Source organism: Xenopus laevis, chromosome 1L (genome assembly GCF_017654675.1).
Source record: "Xenopus laevis strain J_2021 chromosome 1L, Xenopus_laevis_v10.1, whole genome shotgun sequence".
Classification (NCBI taxonomy): Eukaryota; Metazoa; Chordata; class Amphibia; order Anura; family Pipidae; genus Xenopus; species Xenopus laevis.
The window spans coordinates 115,433,482-115,453,149 of record NC_054371.1 but is presented as its reverse complement, the minus strand read 5'-3'; the positions used below and the strand labels follow the sequence as shown (position 1 = coordinate 115,453,149).

Sequence of the window (19,668 nt, the reverse complement as noted above, 5' to 3'; positions counted from 1 at the left end):
CATAAAAGCAAAATGTTAAATGAGGATTGTTGTATAGTGTTCATATTATCAACTAGGTCCTTTGCTGTAAGTTTTATTTCTATTCTAGCAAAAGCGATTTTTTTTTAAGGTTGGGTGTATCAGTTATTAATGGGGTAGTGGGCTGTTGGCCAGATATCTCCACTACTTCCACATCTGCTGGATATTTCTAGAGAATCACCTCAATGATTAATTTTCATTCACAGTACCCACTTGACTAGTTTGTTATTTCAGGGTTCCCTTTGGTTCAAGCATTTTAAGTTGACTTAGCATTGTACGATAAGGGGCTAGGCAAATAAGCACGTGGATTTTTAAAAGGAATGCCAGTAGTTTTCCAACCCAACTGAAAAAAGGCATAAAGACATGAATTGTGTGATTCCGTAAAAACAACAATAGTGATAGGAAATAACATGTAAACTTAACAGTCTACTGAAAAGCATTTATAAAAGTACCTTTTCTGCACACCTAGGGGCCGATTCACTAAATTCGAGTGAAGGATTCGAAGTAAAAAAACTTCGAATCTCGAAGTATTTTTTGGGCTACTTCGACCATCGAATGGGCTACTTCGACCTTCGACTACGACTTCGAATCGAAGGATTCGAAGAAAAATCGGTCGACTATTCGACCATTCGATAGTCGAAGTACTGTCTCTTTAAAAAAAACTTCGACCCCCTAGTTCGGCAGATAAAAGCTACCGAAGTCAATGTTAGCCTATGGGGAAGGTCCCCATAGGCTTGCCTAAGTTTTTTTGATCGAAGGATATTCCTTCGATCGTTGGATTTAAATCCTTCGAATCGTTCGATTCGAAGGATTTAATCGTTCGATCGAAGGAATAATCCTTCGATCGTACGATCGCAGAATTTGCGCTAAATCCTTCGACTTCGATATTCGAAGTCGAAGGATTTCAATTCCTAGTCGAATATCGAGGGTTAATTAACCCTCGATATTCGACCCATAGTCAATCAGCCCCCTAGATATGCTGGGAGTTGTGGCTTAGTAGTTGGAGAGTCAAAGGTTTAAGATTTTATTTACAAGGTTTTATTTTAGAGAAAAAATGTAATGTCCTGATAGGCATGTGCTGTCAATTTCTTTTTCTATGCAGTGAGTTTATGCAGTGAGTTAACTATAGCACATATTGATTGTCTAATGTCTGGTATCCCAAAACCCAGAGTAAACCCCAAGGTCCCGGTCTCGGCTCGCACTTCTGCCTATAGCAGCCGGGAGGAGCCCTCTGCTACTCAGATGCCGCGAGAGGACCAAGGGGGAAACTGTGGGCAGGCAAGGAAACTGTAACGTATAACTGGAACGGAGAACAAGGAGCAAGGTCAAAGAACAGGCCGGGTCAATACCAAACTGACAATACGGTACCAAATCAGGAAGCTGAACGTAGTCGAGGTCACAGGCCAAGGTAATACACAGATCAGAAGCGCAGCACCAAATCAGGGTCTGAAGAAAAGTCAAACACAGGCAGAGGTCAGTTCAGGCAGAAGATTGGCAAGGTCAACGTCAGACAGTTGTCAATAACAGGATCAAACAATATATCACACTCAGGAACTATGGAACATAGACCTATACTGGGAAATGAGTTACAGCAGAGTAAGGGGTTTTATAGCCAGTCAAATGGCTTACACAAATCACCTGTGGCCAGATTGGCAACAGGTGAAACAAGCCATGCTTACTAGCAATTACCAAGCATAGCCATAGGAGTGAACCAGGGCCTTAGCTGTTTGCTCACATAGAGCAGCGATAATACAAACAGCATAGGAACACCTCGTCCCTGGTTCAACTCCAGGCAGGTTATCACCCAGAGGCCAAATGGTAGTAAAATGATACAAAGAAATCAGTGAAGCCCCAGAGCAAGTTAGGGGCCAGAAAATGTCTTGGAGGGCCATATCTGACCTACTGGACTCTAGTTGGACAGCACTGCACAGAATATTCGGAACCTGGTGTTTTCCGGATAACAGATCTTTTCCAAATTTGGATCTTCATACCCAGTTGAACTAGAAAATCATGAAAACATTAAAAAAAACCCTATAGACTGGTTTTGCCTCCAATAAGGATTAATTATATCTTAATTTGGATCAAGGGCAAGGTATTGTTTTATTATTACAGAGAAAAAGGAAATCTATTTAAAAAATTTGATTATATGGATAAAATGGAGTCTGTGGTAGTCTTCTGGATAACCCAAACAATTACCTATTGTCCCCAATCCTGCTCACGCTGAACTGGTCTGTCAGTGCTGCCACTGCAACTGCTATTCTTGATTTACCCACTCGCGCACTGCCACTCCCTTGCTTATGCTTGTACTTTTAAAGAATTTCGAGCAAGCTGGGGTGGAGAGGAGTGTGTGTATTATTGTATTATACAGTCATTTTGTCCTCCTATACAGTCAATTTTGCCCTCTATAGCTGCACCCTAGGCAGCTGCCAATCCTGCCTACCCCTAGTCCTAACCCTTGAGCTAGGATGTCATTTTCATATGTCTGCTCTAGCAATATATCTAATGTATGCCTCTGTCCCTGGCTCAAGTGTATGTGACATTTTACAGTTGATAGGAAGATGTCAGAATAATTTTAAATAACTACTGCAATAAGCAAAATATCAGATAACTATGAAATGGCTAATTGGAAAAAATAATAGACCACGATGTTGCATTTGGCTCACATGAATGGAAAACCTTTAGTTTTTGAGTGGAAAGCTTGATGTTTATCCTTTAGACCTGTTGATGAATTATGAAATTTTAAATATAAGATAAATAAAACCCTATTTTTATGTTTTTGAACCTTGGTCTGTCCATTTGCAAGCATTCTTTTGTTTGATTATCACTTAAGAGTTACCATTTGTTTTCAAACAAAAGAGCTTCATACATAATTTTTATGAGCAGACACACAATAAATCCAAATGTACTTTTAAAGTAACACGTATACAAATGCCTTTTGGAGGTTTGCCAGGATTTATAAATGTAAACTGTAGCTGTAGTGCCAACAATTAAGTTAGATAAACAATATGAAATTTTATAGCAATATGTCACTATGTCTTGTGATGAATTTTTGAGGTCGATGAACGAAAGCTTTTTCACCTGGATTTTCCTTAAAAGCAGAGAACTCTTTGAATACATTAGACTTATAAAGGTGTTGAACTTATGTATGAAAAGGACCAAGATATTTATATATATTTGAGAAAAGGACACATGTCCATTAAGTTAAATCTTTTAACTCTATTTGAACCTGCCCAACTGCTAGTCGATTCAGAAGAAGGCAAAAAAAATCAATTGGAGTCTGTCCAATTTTTGTGATGGGGCACTAAATCATAGGATATAAATTGTTATTTTAGTGGCCCAGCCAGTAAACGTTAAAATTGATTCCAATTTCAGTAATAGTAAATAGTATTTGTATATAGAAAAACTGGTATTATTTTCCAGGAAGGATGGTAAACCTACCTATAAATGAGAATGGTTTGCAATTGCAGGGTACCATTTATGAGTTAGTTTTATGGTGGAATTTAAATGTATAAAATTAATGGATCTGATTACAGATAATTGCTTTTGTTTTGCTGTGTCTTGGGCCCTTGTAATTACTAACTGCTTTCTTTTTTGTTCCCTGTGTTAGAACCATTAATGATCCATTAAAGCTTTTTGGGGTAGTTACATCAATTTGTAGAAAAGTAAATCCCTGGATAATTTTATAGAGAATGATAAAAAGCCTATTAAAACACTGTTCCCATAAAACTGCATTTACCATTAACAGACATCATAAACTGCACACAAAATGCTTCATGTTTCAATCCAAAAATAATTGTTTATTTAAATACACAGAATAACAAAAACGTATTAAGTTAATGCTTCAATATATGAAAAAATAGATTCAGCTGTATGTTTTTTCCTCAGGATAATACAAACAATTCAAAGGTACAAACAAACCAATAAATTATAAAATAAATAAAAAGGCATAAATACAGATAGATAAAATCCTATTGCACTTAAATGCTATAATATAAAATGTATACCTTACTGTAACATGAACTGTTAATGCATTTCCATCATAATTTCATCTGCTCAGGTTGAAAAAAAAGTTTTAAATAATTAACCCCCCCCCCAAACAAAATATGACAAGGAAATGTAATGCTCCAGTTGTAGTTTACCTGTAGCAACCAATCAGCAGGTAGAAGTTATTGGTCTGCTGTTTTGAACTAAACATATAATTGTTTTCTTGAGTTCCAAAACCTGGAGCAACTTATTCCCTTGCACCAAATGTAAGAAGTATTCTTATTAATATTTATATAAAGGAATGACTTTATAATAAAGCCACATTGTTCAAAGAAATAATATTAACTATAGATATATAAATATATTAAAATTCTAAGCAACATCAAAATGTGATTTAGTGTAGATTTCTTCATATAGTTCTGTTTTGTGAGGTAAGGGTTTAATGTCAGAACAATGTTCTCATTAAAATATTCAAATAAATTAAGAAGGAGTCTCAAGTATCTTCTCGTTATTTTCCTCACTTTCATATCAGTGCAATAGAGTTTAGGATCTGCTTTCATGAAGATCTTCCACTGTGTCGATTAATTTAATAACATGTTTGTAGTAGTGCAATAAAAAACAGGCAACAGAATAATAACAATAAAAATCATAGTAAACCTTGTAAAGCAGCAGGTTAAAAACAAATAATTAATGGAAATGCTTGAGTTGTGTTTTGAGCACATACTAACATAAACTATGGATATTTAAGCCATTGCTTTTGAAGGTTTGACTTTATATTTCCTTAGCAAATTCCAACAGAATGCCTCGCATGCACTTTGGTCACTAGTCGTGCTGATAAACTCATCAGATATTTGTATCTGTAAACAATACAAGCAGGACAAAACTGGCTTCAGCTTCTGAAACTGAAATATGTCTTTAGACCTGAGAAAGGGAGGAGTGAATTTAATAAACAGCCAAAAGGGGGGAAAACAAGACATACGTACATGTACAGTAGTTGGATCTAATATCAGCATTACTTGATATCAGATTTTATTCATCTTTTCCCATGACCAGTGCAGGAGAAATAAACCATAGTTTGCTATTTAGCTGTTGGTAGAAATCTTTTATGGAAACAACCAATAGTTAACTTGCTGACATATCTTAAAGTCATATATTAGGAAGTGGTTTATCAAAATTTGTTATATAGTCTCCGCTCAGTAAAACTTTACCGAGCCTTTTGAATATAACTATATATATATATATATATATATATATATATATATATAACTATATATAATTATTTTCTGCACTGGTGCAATTTGGTTCAGCAGGGTATATAATTGTTTTCTCTCTCCCAGCATACCATAAGTATCATGGAGGAAGGAGTGAACTAGCAGCAATGTATTTGGTTTCAGTATCACTCTAATTAGCTAGATTTAGACCTCCATCTGTCCACTCCCTTCACAGATTGGCGCATGCACCAATAATAGAAAAGAGGTGTATCACGCCCCCTCCAAGCTCCACTGCTGGATTTAGTGTACATTGGCAGGCTTGGGGGAATTTTTTGAAGAGCATTTTTTTCTATATAGCCACACAAGTTCTGCCCCCAATAAAGCTGCACCCCAGGCACCAAACCACAGGTGCTTATATAGAAATGACAGCCCTGCAATTGAGGGTTGTACTTTATACAACAGAACTGCTTTTGTGTGATCAAAGTAGTTTAACACTTTCTGATGACTTGGCACAGGCATAAGGTTTGAAGGGAAAAATTTTGATAAATGTGAAAAATATTTAACTACTGGGAATCAGTATTCCATCCCCCTTATATGTTATTCAATCAGCTGAACTGTGCATCACATGCAACTGATAGAAGAGCTCTCTAATAAAAATAAACTTCCATTATAAATAGACATGCCTTATTTTGTCAAAGACAGAATCTTCCTTATCTATTGTTTCAGCTCAGTTCAAAGATACACATATATAGATACACATATTATTCATGTGAATAGATACTCATATTCATACAAAATTTTGCTCACCTATAGAGATGCATTGTAAAAATGTTCTAAAGCACTCTGATATGAATGCTGAAGCAAGGATATTTAATGAACACAGTTCTGTTCTTTAGTAAATAATGTTCAATTTTAAAATACTAATGGAATGCTTTTTCTTCAGCTTTTTATATCACACTTTTGGTGCAGCATTATAGCTGGTTGACACTTTCCATTTGTCTCCATTTGGCATTCTTTAGATAGCATTTTCAAATGGCATAAGGTGGTTCAGCCTTTGTCAGACAGCTTCACAGTGTGGACCTCTAATCTCTATTTCCAGAAACACATTGTAGATGCTCAAAGGGGAAGTATTCAGGCACAATGACACTTTCTAACAATCATGTCCTCAAACGGAGTTAAAGTTAGCTTGCCTTCGGTATTGTAATGCATAAGTACCATTGGTTCATAGCTTGCAGGAACACAGCATGGAGCTGGGGTAGCTCCATTAGATATGTGATGCATCCTGTATTTGATCTGAGCATGCATGCTTGCTGGCTTATAATTATGTGGGCAGGAACCATCACAAAAATGCATTGTGTATGTTTCTGGAACAATGATCCAATCTGACCATCCGATCTCCTTGAAAGACACACGCAGAGATTTACGACAGCATTTCTTTTCACTTTTTTTACACTCCTCATCAGAAGAAAGTGATCTGGTCTTTCTAATGTTGGAGTGTGCCCTCTCTTGTGTCTCTACCTCTAAAATAAGGTCATCATTCTTTTCTTTTTGTTTACCTCCATTGCTTACAAAAGAGATATCTGTTGGGATGACTAGCTCCAGCCGGAGACATTTCTCTGAGCTTGCCACCCACTGCTGGACAGCAGAGGCAACATTTAACATTAATGTTTCTTTATCAAGTGGCTTAGAGTCAAGTAACTTATGCTCTTCCTTTCCGTCCCTCTCATTAGACTCTATCACCTTATAAATGTTCACCATGGGTTGAGTGGTTGAGTTACTCCCAACTGTATTTAATGTAGACAGGATGTTCTTGCATAGTTTGAGTTCAGCTCTCATGACGCTCAGCTCTTGATGAAATGTTTGAGTCCTGGAAAATACAAGATTGTATCTGTGGCTGTTGCTTTCTTGTTGTATTTCCAATTTTCTTGCCAGTTGTGTCTTTTTTTCTACTGTAATAAAATCAAGAGACCTTGATTATTAAGTGATTTACAATTCAGTTGTTATAGTAGTGCCTATGTGAAAACGAACTCCTAGGTTTTTCACTTTAAGTCTTTAAACCATTATTATATAACATATTTGCTCAAATAAAAATATCCTTTTGAATGCAAAACACATTAATGTACTTTGATGTTAAAATCAGATTTCCTTTTTTCCCTCTCTTTTCTTCTTCCAGCTATACATTTTTCATAGTGAAGGCTGTTACTTGATTAGTGCACCTGCAAATCCAAAGGTTTTCTTTGTATCTATTTTAAACTTGGAAAACAAATCTTACCATAGGCAAATGGCATATATGCATAGGAAAGTCATCCCCATTTATCATTAGTTCTTCTATGCAGGACTTTCTCTTTAGTTTTTAGTGAAGTCCACTGTTCAATGTCTGCTGACCCAAATATTTACCAAATACCACATTGACAAAACTCAATGGGGGTGATTTATAAACATTAGGCATGTTTTTAAACTGCAGCTAATCACTGATTGATTGGTATGAGTTACTACACACAAAATCAAATTTTTGATGTAATATTTCTAAAATGTTATCAATACATAGCATCAGGTAGCATCCTGATAAGAATTACTTGTTTTCTACTTTTAAAATAAATCAGTAAGAAAACTCATCTGATTGTTATTTTTTATTATTATTATTATTATTACATACTTAGCTACCTCATGAGAGTTTTGTGATTAGCCAAGGGCAAAACGAGGATAACTAAAGTAGTCCCTTGATTCATAATGAACAGTTATGTTGTATAAACAATTATACACTTATTTCATATATAATTAAGAAACACAGATATATTTTTTAAAGCATTCCTCAGAGAGTCCAGGTGCAATGCCACACATTTTTTAATGTTGTAGTAAGACTATCAAGGAATGGTAAACCTTGATAGATCGAGCAGTCTATGTAATATAATATACAGGTATGGGGCCAGTTATCCAGAACGCTTGGGACCTGGGGTTTTCCAGAGATCTTTCTGTAATTTGGATCTCCATACTTTGTATGCTAAAAAAAATAATTTAAACATTAAATAAACTCACTAGGATTGTTTTGCTTCCAATAAGATTTAATTATATCTTTGTTGGGATCAAGTACAAGTACAGGTATTGGACCTGTTATCCAGAATGCTTGGGACCTGGAGCTTTCCCGATAACAGATCTTTCTGTAATTTGGGTCTTCATGCCTAAAGTCTACTAGAAATTCATTTAAACATTAAATAAACCCAAGAGCCTGGTTTTGTTCCAATAAGCATTAATGATATCTTAGTTTGGATCAAGTACAAGCTACTGTTTTATTATTACAGAGAAAAAGGAAATCGTTTTTAAAAATTTGGATTATTTGGATAAAATGGAATCTATGGGAGACAGCCATTCCGTAATTCGGAGCTTTCTGGATATCGGGTTTCCGGATAAGGGATCCCATACCTGTACTGTTTTTTCATTATAGAGAGAAAGGAAATCATAAAAAGGCAGATGTTCTTCCCAAAATTTGGAGCTTCCAGGATAATGGATAACAAAATCCTATACCTGTATTTTAATAGCCATTTATTTGTGAACGGATATGTATGCCATGCATGTTATTCAATTGGCATAATTTTTCAAGATTAATTAACATTATAATAAACATTAAATAAACTATGCAAAATACTATACTCGCAGCTATGATTATCTGGGAAAATAATGTTTTTGTTTATAAATATATATCTAGTCTGTCTGCCATCACAACATATACTGTATAATAATTTGTTCTAAAAGGTGCCGCATTACAATTTACTGTGTAGCGATACAACAGATTCTGTTGTAGTACCACTCTTACATTTAATTCATTTGGTGTCTGTAAGGTTTATCCTTGACTTCACACTTTGTATTATATATCAATCTGAGCCAATTAATCTGTGACCTTCAGAAAATCTTTTTTGTTATCTCTGTTGCAATATAATGTCTACCGAGGTAGAACAGCACATGATCACAATCATTCCTTGCAGCAGCAGTTAATGCCATTACTCTTGAGAGCTGTGGCACATCACACATTTACACCTGCAAAGCCATCCTTTCTCTGTTTAGATTCTAAATTTGCCCATTGCTATGCAGTAAGCTCTACTGTCATAAATGAAGTCTAAAATCTAATCAGGGGCTAGTCAATGATGAGTGTATACTATAAGGACAAAAAAGTAAATCATACAAAAAGGATGATACACATGTATATATGAGAGACGTTAGCTAGCAGTGAGCACGTGTTAGCAAGCATGTGCATGTCTACAGTACCAAATGCATCCAAATCCACAGGAAGAAAAATGCACATTCAGGATCTATATTATTATGTAGTGAAACTTATTAACACAAACCAACATTTTTATGGACCTGCCAATATATCCCTATATTGAGAAATAATTAGCAACTACACAAATACTTGAATTTGGATCAGTCACATACTAGACATAATAATATGCACATGTCTGATCATGTGATTTTAATGTGCTAGCACGCTACATGTACAGGACATAGTATATTTTCCCCTACACTTTTTTGTAATTGTGTAAAAATTTCTATAGGAAACTAATCCCGTCGCAGTACAATAATATCTTTAAGTGCTATTAAAACCAATTTGCTAAAATAGGTGCTGCTAAAGGTTTCGCTCTAATGAATGGTTCTGTTACAGAGTATGTCACTTACACGTGGGTGTCAGTAGATGTACTATTCTTTCAGGGATTCCACCTTTGCTCATATTTCCCCTGAGTTCCATTAACTTTTCCTGGTAGAGAGAGTACATTTTGCGTATCTCATCCAAGTCCAATTTCTCCCTGATGACTGGAGGGCTGTTCAGTCCCAAATGATCCAAAATTCCTTTCTTTACTGCTTCTAGTTGCATCTTCTTTTCCTTTTCCACAAAAGGCCTGAGCTGCACACCGCTGATGAAAAGGTAGGTGAAGCACAGAGCAGTGCATCTGACCTTCCAGCATGAGATCTGCATTGTGTACTTGCAGCACATTGCAAGGCTACTGAACTGTCTGAATGAATGAAATTCCCCAGCGTCTGCCTTTATAGCTGTGCAAATCACACGCCCCCACAGCACACACACACACTCATCGCTTTGCAGAAGTAAACATTGCCAATGCTGATGTAATATTCTCTTTGATGTTTTAGATGTACAATAAAAGGTAAAATACCTTAGAATAGTGTATTGTATGAGTACATTAGTGTATCACGAAACCCGTTATCCAGGAAGCTCCAAATTACGGGAAGCCCATCTCCCATAGATTCCATTTAAATCAAATAATTCACATTTTAAAACATAATGTCCATTTTTATGTAATAATAAAACAATATCTTGTATTTGATTCCAATTTAGATATAATTAATCATTTTTGGAGGCAACCAATCCTATTCGGTTTAATGTTTAAATTATTTTTTTTAAAAGACTTAAGGCAGAGCCAAATACCCTATGTGTGGAAAACCCAGGTCCTGAGCATTCTGATTAACAGGTCCTGTACCTATATACTGTATGTGTGTGTGTGTGTGTGTGTTTCATTTTTATTTTGTTACATACCAGTTTTTAAATCCATTCCAGTAAGACTTGTTTATAGTTAAATCTAATATATATATATTTGTATATATATATATATATATATATATATATATTTGTATGTACATATTTTCAGCCTGCAGGTATACTGAGAAAGCATTCAATATGAAATGCTAAAGTACAAGGGGCAATTCCAGGCCCTTTAAATAGTACGATTTACCTAAACACCTGCTGTTTTGTTTATAGACAGAACAAAAACTAAAGACCCAAGAGCAAAAAAAAGGCAGAAAGCTGTAGTTAGCTGGTTTGTAATGTGTACAGTGACTGCACACATTAGTAAGAAGTCCAGCCAAAGTGTCCACCAGAATATTCCACTAATTATTCCTTCCCCAAATTCCAATGATAGTACAAAATAAAGGACCTAAGCAGGCATCTGAGGAGGATGCAAGGCTCAAAATGTTTGCCAGCAAAGTTAAGGAGACCCAAGATGGTGCAGTAGTAACTAACTAAATACACAGAATAGATTTCCCACACTTATCAACTGCAAGGAGAAAAAAGTAAATTTAACTTAGAAAATGAATATAAGCTGCAGAGCAGAGAATAAGCAATCTGAAGGAAACTTGCAACCCACCTATCCAACAGCTACAGCAAGTGTTGTGGACAGTTATATTATTTCAGTCCAAGTTACCTGGAAAACAGGATGGAAAACAGGATGTGTGGGAACAATATATATTATAGGCCTGCTCAAAAATGCAGAAGAGAACATGCTGGTAGAAAGATAAATTTGTGGCAAAGAGGTTGTCTGCTATCTCACACTTATTTACTTATATAACTTCTGCTATGCTACAGTAACATAGTATACTACCCTATGTTATTAGCTGCAAAAATTAACAGAAAAACCAAACTTTAAGGCTACAGTGTAGAATGACATTCTTGCTTTCACATAATTTGAATATAAATATGGATTCCCTTCATTCCAATGGATTTGCTATTTCAGCATTCAATTGAGTTTGCTAAAGACAGAATATCCCACATAAGTATAGGCTCTAAAGTAATACCCTTGCAAGCCTCTAGGAGGAAGATTTCAAATTGTTATCCTGTATCATGCCTGTATACAAAATAAATGCAGAGACACATTGGGTAGAGACATGGTTGGTTTGACCAATGAGCAGTAGAGGTTGGCCCTGACAGCCCCATCTTTGGCTTTGCAACATTACAGAGAAATACAATAGTGCCTGTATATTAATCACAGAGTCTATCTCACCCTAAACAAACTGCACAAGATTAAGATGACAATACCATTGCCTTGCTGCTCTTTGAATAATAGTACATGCTATAGACTTGCAAAATGCTACAATCATACTGGGCCTAAATAATAAAGATGCTGAACAAGATGTTTACTGTAAACCCCTTAGACTTAATACTATACATCTTAAGTATTTGCCTGGACTGCATTTGTCAGCATCCAATAAAAAGCTGCTACATGAACCATTTCATCCAAAAACATTCATCTTGCTGAGCAAAGCCCTTTAACAGCTACTGCGAAAGGCAATAGGAGACTGAAAAATATTTACCCAAAGGAACAAAAAAGTGTAATAAGTACACAGGGTGGCAACCATGATATCCAAAATGTAATGGCTGATGTAACTCCTTTGCATTATGAGTAGAGGTTGCGTGATACCTTGCTTTACTTGGACTGGTGTTGTATTTCACTACTACGTGACATGTAAAGTCTTGGATTTATATTTCCTACATGAACAAGCAATGTTTCAGTAAACCTCCCCTAACAGCAAAAAATAATAACTCTATTATGCATAAAGCACTATACATTTATCAAGATACAGAATGAAACCTGCACACGATGTATTGCTGTCATATTTAGAGTAATTATTGTTATTGCTATTTATAATGCCATTATATTAGTTTTTAAATGTTATTTTTTTGTATCTGTATTTGTATCTTGATATGCCCAATACAATAGTAACCAGGTTTCAATTTCTATATTCAATGTCCCTACCTAGGGACCCTAACTTAGGTAAGCACCAGTGGTGAATATGAATACAGGTATGGGATATGCTAAATGGAAACCCATTATCCAGAAAGCTCAGAATTATAGTATCGCTGTCTCCCATTTATCCAAATAATCTAAATGTTTAAAAATGATTTCATTTTTCTCTGTAATAATAAAACAGTGTCTTGTACTTGATCCAAGCTAAGATATAATTTGTCCTTATTGGAAGTAAAACCAGCCTTCTGGGTAAATTTAATGTTTAAATGAATTTTTAGTACACTTAAGATATGAAGATCCAAATTACAAAACAATTTGTTATCCCTAAAACCCCAGGTTCTGAGCATTCTGAAAAAAGGGCCCTATGCCTGTATCACCAATGACTTTACAAATATGCTTTACTGTGGTATATTGTTTGCATTGAGACAAAACATTCTTAGTCAATATATTTGTTATATACGGTAATACTGAGTAAATGAGACTTTAATGACTTAGCATTGATATTAAAAGCTGCTTGTCATATTTTGCATGTAATAGTTACTCCATGCACAGCATCTCTTATTATAAGACAAACCTGGCATCATACATAGTATTACAAATTATAGTAGTTAAACAAGGGCTCAGGTGTGTTTAGCCCACTGTTTGGATAAAGGAAAAGTGCTTTTATTGCCAAGAACAGTGATCCCTAACCAGTGGCTCAAGAGCAACATGTTGCTCAACAACCCCCTGGATGTTGTTCCCAGTGGCCTTTAAAGCAGATGCTTATTTTTCAATTCCTGACTTGGAGTTGCATAAAAACTATACTCACTATATGTGCTTATATTTTTTCTCAAGAAACAATCGTAAAATTAAAAAAACAAAGAAACAACTGTGTATTAAGCAATGAATACTGATCACAGGCACACATAGACACATAAAGATTACTTCCTGGATTGCATCATCAAGGAAGTGCTCTAACAAGGAAGTGCAACTTGTGTACCAAGCCAGCAAATCTTCAAACTTTAAATTTTTAAACTTTAAATCTTCTTTTTGTTCTGTGCAGGTCAGACAGTATGGAGGGTTCTAAATTAGCTTGGCAAATCTGCAAATCTGCAAATCTGCATACATGTTATTTCAAAGGGGTTGTTCACCTTTTAACTTTTAGTATGATGTAGCAGTGATCCCCAACCAGTAGCTCGTGAGCAACATGTTGCTCTTCAACCCATTGGACGTTGCTCTCAGTGGTCTTTTGAATTCCTGGCTTGGAGGAAAGTTTTGGTTGCACAAAACCAGGTGTACTGCCAAACAGAGCCTCAATGTAGGTTTAAAATCCACATAGGGACTACCAAATGGCCAATCACAGCCCTTATTTGGCACCCCAGGAATATTTTTCATGCTACTGCTGCTCCCAAACTCCTTTTACTTCTGAATGTTGCTCATGAGTTCAAAAGGTTGGGGATTCCTGATGTAGAGAGTGATATTCTGAGACAATTTGCAATTGGTTTTCATTTTTTATTATTTGTGGTTTTTGAGTTATTTAGCTTTTTATTCAGCAGCTCTTCAATTTGTATCTTAATCAATCTGGTAACTAGGGTCCAAATTACCCTAGCAACCATGCATTGATTTTAACAAGAGACTGGAATATGAATAGGAGAGTGACTGATAAGAAGGATCAGTAATAAAAAGTAACAATGACAATACATTTGTAGCCTTACAGAGCATTTGTTTTTAGAAGGGAGTCAGCGACGCCCATTTGAAAGTGTCAGAAGAAATAGGCAAATAACTATACAACTATAAAAAAGAAATAATGAAAGCCAATTGAAAAGTTTCTTCGAATTTGCCGTTCTATAACATAATAAAAGTTACCCTAAAGGTGAACCACCATTAATGCATGTCGAAACATGTACTTAAATTGTCACTGTCTACCTACATAAGTAAGACAGGAGAATAGTAAAGTTAGTCACACATTATACACTGTTGGCATCTACTTGTATGAGCCCTTCTAATCCCATTAACGTTTTTATTATCCCTCGTAACATAAGTATTTATTTAGCCTACAAACAGCTTCTGATTACTGAACATGTTAGGACATGGATTCTCAGATTCTAGTTTTCTGGCTTTTTTTTTTTTTTACTACAGATCCTGGAAGTCCTGTAACTAATCAACAGCTAATGATTCCCCCAAGACTAGCTATCAGTTAGAGGAGCTGAGAGAATATACTGCTACAAAGGAATTTATTGCTCCAACCTGTCCAGTAACTGCTTATACTTATTTATTTAGGTTTTCCTAACATTTTGTCTGCATACATGTTATTTTGAATTATGGTCCTTTATGTGGGAGTACAGGAGGAAGCATATGCACTTAATTGTCAAGAAAATGTATACTACGGCCATGCTGCTATATCTATCTGTCTATCTATCTATCTATCTATCTATCTGTCTGTCTGTCTGTCTGTCTGTCTGTCTGTCTGTCTGTCTGTCTGTCTGTCTATCTGCCTGTCTATTATACAGTATCTCTATATGTTTTTGTACTGTAAATCAGTGGTTTTTGGCATAGAGGGTATAGAGTGATTTTTTTTTTGGAGGGGGTTAGTGGTTTGATGCTACTATTGCTACAAAGGGAACATCAGTAACATCAGTTCTCATAATAGATATTTGGTAACAGATATTTTAGATATCAAACAGATATATTGGCTCTAATTTGTAACATATAAATCAAATATCAAAATGTCTCAAAAAGCCACACTTTGAAGCACATTCCCCTGCATAATGAACTGAGCAGTTAGCAGTGGGACTCACAGTTCCAGTTAGGTATATTAAACGACTATTTGAAAAAATGTATTTGTTGGCTTTACATGTGTTTTTATCATATGGGAATTATACACTGTAAACCATGGCATTTCACACAATCTGTCTATAAAACACAACGTAGACCTTTCTTTATAATACACTATATATTTAATATAGAAAGGCAGAATATATTTATATATAAGACATAAAATAATACTTGAAAATAAATGTCATTTATTAATTTGCTGCTATACCATCCAACAAGCAAAACCCATTTTATTTTAATTATAATTTTATTTTACTTATACTTTTTTTTTGAAATATAAAATAGTCACCTCAACTCTTTCAGCAACTTCAAGTCCTAGATGTTTTGTATACATCCTTTAGCGTCTGGATTTTCTGGATATAGTCAGTACATGTTTCAGCTTCCCAAAATGGTAGTTTTGCTGGGTAGTTAATGACTGAGCACATGACCAGCAAAACTTTGTACATCACACAATTCTATTTACACATTGTTGTGCTGTCCTGGATACCAAGGCTTTGCAGAAGAACAATTCTTGGCCTGACTTTTGACCTGGAAAATACCAGTAATTCTAATGCACATAGCCTAATATTGTTATAACAAGATTTCAGCTTCATTAATACCACATCTTACTGGTTACAATAATGTACAAGTAGCTGCCAGTATAAAGGATAAATTAAAATAACAAAAACGCCTTGGTAAATCTTCATATTATCCTTCGCTGTAATATTTTTATCAGCCTGTACCTTATGATGTTGCTTGCTCACATACGTGGATGGATATTTGTTGTCAGATGAGCTGCTTGCCAATTTTGTCTTGCATGTCAAAGCAAACTGCAGACATTGCTGTTGAGGGGTATGAGTTGTACATATTTGTTCTTGAAACAACAAAAAACAGTATTTGAAACTATAATTCTTCCCAAGCATTCAGCGCTCTCTCAGTCATAAATCTGGTTGTGTACTATGTCTCATTGCCTGTAGCATCCAATCAGTGGGTAGCATTTACTGGTCACATATTTAAGAGCAAAGATCTAATTGGTTGCTAAGTGTTCCAGGGCAAATATTGTGCCAAAACATTGGGCTGTACAGAAATGTTATACATTACTTTTATTTTATACAGAATGAGTACCATACCATTTTGATTATTTCTAAACATACCAAGAATTTCATTGTTTTTTTATGCAAGACTTTGAATGTATAACTTATTGCAATGCCATCAGTAGTACCTACTACTTTTGTATGGAGTAGTTGATACAAAGGAAATATACTGACAGATTAGTATTTGCTGGCACGTCCTTGGCCTCTGCATACAATTAATCTGAATTCACTTCTTTTGTTTGGTTTTCAAGGAGTGATGTTTTGCAGAGTTTTGTTAGCAACTATATTACATCTTCAACATCCAAATATGAATTCTGACAAATGTACTTGTAACTGTCTAAACATGTTTTAGAACCAACATGATGTCTGACTACCACATATCCAGCTTTATGATCACCATGGGCAAATATAAGGGATATTTTTTATTCAATCATCCAAAGTGGAATTTGTTATTTGCGCACTCTTTTAAAACATTCCTTCAAATAAATTCCCCTATGCAATTAGAGATTTGGTAAACTATTCTTACAGAAGATAAACCACTCAATTGTATTTCTTTTGAAAGAAGGAGGTGGAGGTCATGAATGTTAGTCAGGATTTTTTTCTTTTTTTGCGTTTTGTTGGTGTATTTTTATACCTAAATCACACACATTTCAAATAATTTATTCTAGCAAATTAAATTTTTTAACCAATACATTTATTTTTGTTGTATTATTGTGTGTAAGCAGCCATCTCAGGTCATTCTGGCTGATCCTGTGCTTTCAGAAACAGGCAGCACTGCACAATAAAACAGCTTTCTGACAGCTATTTTTTTCTCCTACTCAATGTTCTTTTCCAAGTTGCCCTTGACTTGGGTTGATTTACTATTTCTCTCGGTTGGGTGCTATTTTCATAATTACCAGTGGGAAGAGCATGTGAACATTTTTAACAATGCAAAAATTTCTGACTTATTTTTGGTCTGTACAATATTGAAACCCAGTTTCAAACTAGGGGGTCCAGGGCCCAGCTGGGGTTCTGCTGGCTCTGCTGTTCTCAACCTTCACATTTTTTTTCAGACTGAGTGAAGCAGATCTGCTCTGTGTCCAGGGGCGTAACTACCGGGGGAGCAGGGGGTTCAACTGGGCCAGGGCACGCACCCCGCAGGGCCCCCCCGGCAGATCACGCACACTGCAGCCGGAGCAGAGAAAAATCACGCACGCTGCAGGTGCAGAGAAAGATCACACGGACAAGGGTGGGGACGGGCCCGGCTGCATGGCCCGCACCAGGGCCCGCCCCACCTAGTTCCGTTACTGTTTGTGTCCCACCTCCATTAATTTAAACTGCTTCCACTTGAGAGCAGTCACAAGCAGCGAAATTGTAAGTTAGCCCATAAATGCCTTATTTTGTGTATTTGGACTGACCTTTGTTCTGCTCCACTGAGTGATCATTCAAGCAGATCTTATTAAAATCAATGGAGGTGGGGCATGGAGTGGATCTGCTTTCCTCAGCCTAAAAAAATACGCATGCTGAGAGCAGTGGAGCCAAAGCTCTGTCTGTCCTGGGCCTAAAGTGTAGCGAGGCAGTTTTGCCTGTTTCCCCAGTCACTGAAATTCAAGACAGTATCTCTACCAGCATTTCTATTACCCCTAAGTAGAGAAGGGTTAGCGGCATGGTGCTCCTAGCAATTCAAGCATCTGAATTCATTTGCAGAGGTGTCAGAAAGCTGTTATCTCTTTACCTTTCCATTGTTCTACTGATGCTAGGAGGGGTGATATAACTCCAACTTGCAGTGCAGTAAAGAGAAACTGATGTTTATCAGAGCTCAATTTACATAGCTGAGGGCACTTGAAAAATGTAAGAAAATAGCTAGCCTCACATCAATTTCAAATTTAAAGAAACAGCAACACCAAAAAATTAAAGTGTATTAAAATAATTAAAATATAATCTAGTCATTGCACTGCATTCGTACAATTGGTGTGTTTGTTACAGAAACTCTACAATAGTTTACATAAACAAGCTGCTGTGTAGCCATTCAAAGCTGAAAAGGAGAAAAGGCACAGGATACTCAATAGATAACATAATGGGATTCAATGGGATTCTTCAAGACTTATCTGTGATTCATTATGTATCCAGTGCTTGAATGGCTGCCCCGATAGCTGCACAGCAGCTTGTTTATAGAAACTGTAATCGTTTTCCAGAAGCAAACACACCAGTTTTACCAGTGCAGGGCAACAGTACATTATATTGGCATTCTTTTAAAACACTTTCATTTTTAGTGGTTGTATTGTATTGTTTCTTTAATTATAAAAAAAATACATTTGCTCTTCTGAAAAATGAATATTAATACTGGATTCTCCATGAGGAACACTATTAACTGATGCCTTTTATTAAAAAAACAGAACATGTTTTTCAGTGACAGAATCCCGTTAATGAAGCAAAAACCTTCCTTTAAAAAATGATTGTTATACTTTTGTATACAAGTCATGCCAGTATACCACAGCTAATGGAAATTCTCAATGATTATTCACTCACATATATACATTTATGGTTTGTGCTTTCCTCCTTCTTATTATAATCATCAGTCTCATCTTTTTTTAATAGTGCAAATGAAACTAAGCAGCTAAAATCATCAAACGATTTTAATCAATCGATCAAAGGATTTTTATTCGACCAAAAAAAACTGAAAAGTGCTGGGGAAGGTCCCCATAGCTAACATTGGACTTAAAAGTGTAGGTATAAAGTGGTGAAGTATGAAGTCGAAGTTTTTTTTTTAAAGAGACAGTACTTCGATTATCAAATGGTCGAATGGTCGAACGATTTTTACATTCGAATTGTTCAAATCATTCGATCGAATTCAATCAAATTTGACCAAATCGATGGTCGAAGTACCCAAAAATTACTTCGAAATTTGAATATTTTTTCATTCGAATTATTCACTCGAGCTTAGTAAATCTGCCCCCTAGGTGTCTTGAATTCCAAAACTATGATTACTTAGCAGAGACATTCATAATGCAAAATGTCACACTTCAAATGACAGCAGCTTTTAGAGGGGGAAAAAAAAGGATT

At 35.7% G+C, this 19,668-nt stretch overlaps 1 protein-coding gene across 1 annotated transcript; it reads right to left on the bottom strand.

The window, feature by feature from the left end:
* Window positions 1–3,807: 3,807 nt before the first annotated feature.
* Window positions 3,808–10,254, bottom strand: gdf15.L (growth differentiation factor 15 L homeolog). Its single transcript, XM_018256093.2, has 2 exons — window positions 9,882–10,254; window positions 3,808–7,162 (listed from the first exon to the last, which is right to left on the bottom strand). The coding sequence occupies exons 1-2, from the start codon at window positions 10,195–10,197 to the stop codon at window positions 6,345–6,347; spliced, it is 1,134 nt and encodes a 377-aa protein (XP_018111582.1). The 5' UTR covers window positions 10,198–10,254; the 3' UTR covers window positions 3,808–6,344.
* Window positions 10,255–19,668: the final 9,414 nt, after the last annotated feature.

Coding starts and splice junctions, on each gene's coding strand:
- gdf15.L (XM_018256093.2), bottom strand. CDS start 10,197: ATGTGCTGCAAGTACACAATGCAGATCTCATGCTGGAAGGTCAGATGC. Junction 7,163..9,881: donor ACATCTACTGACACCCACGT/GTAAGTGACATA, acceptor ATTTTATTACAG/TAGAAAAAAAGACACAACTG.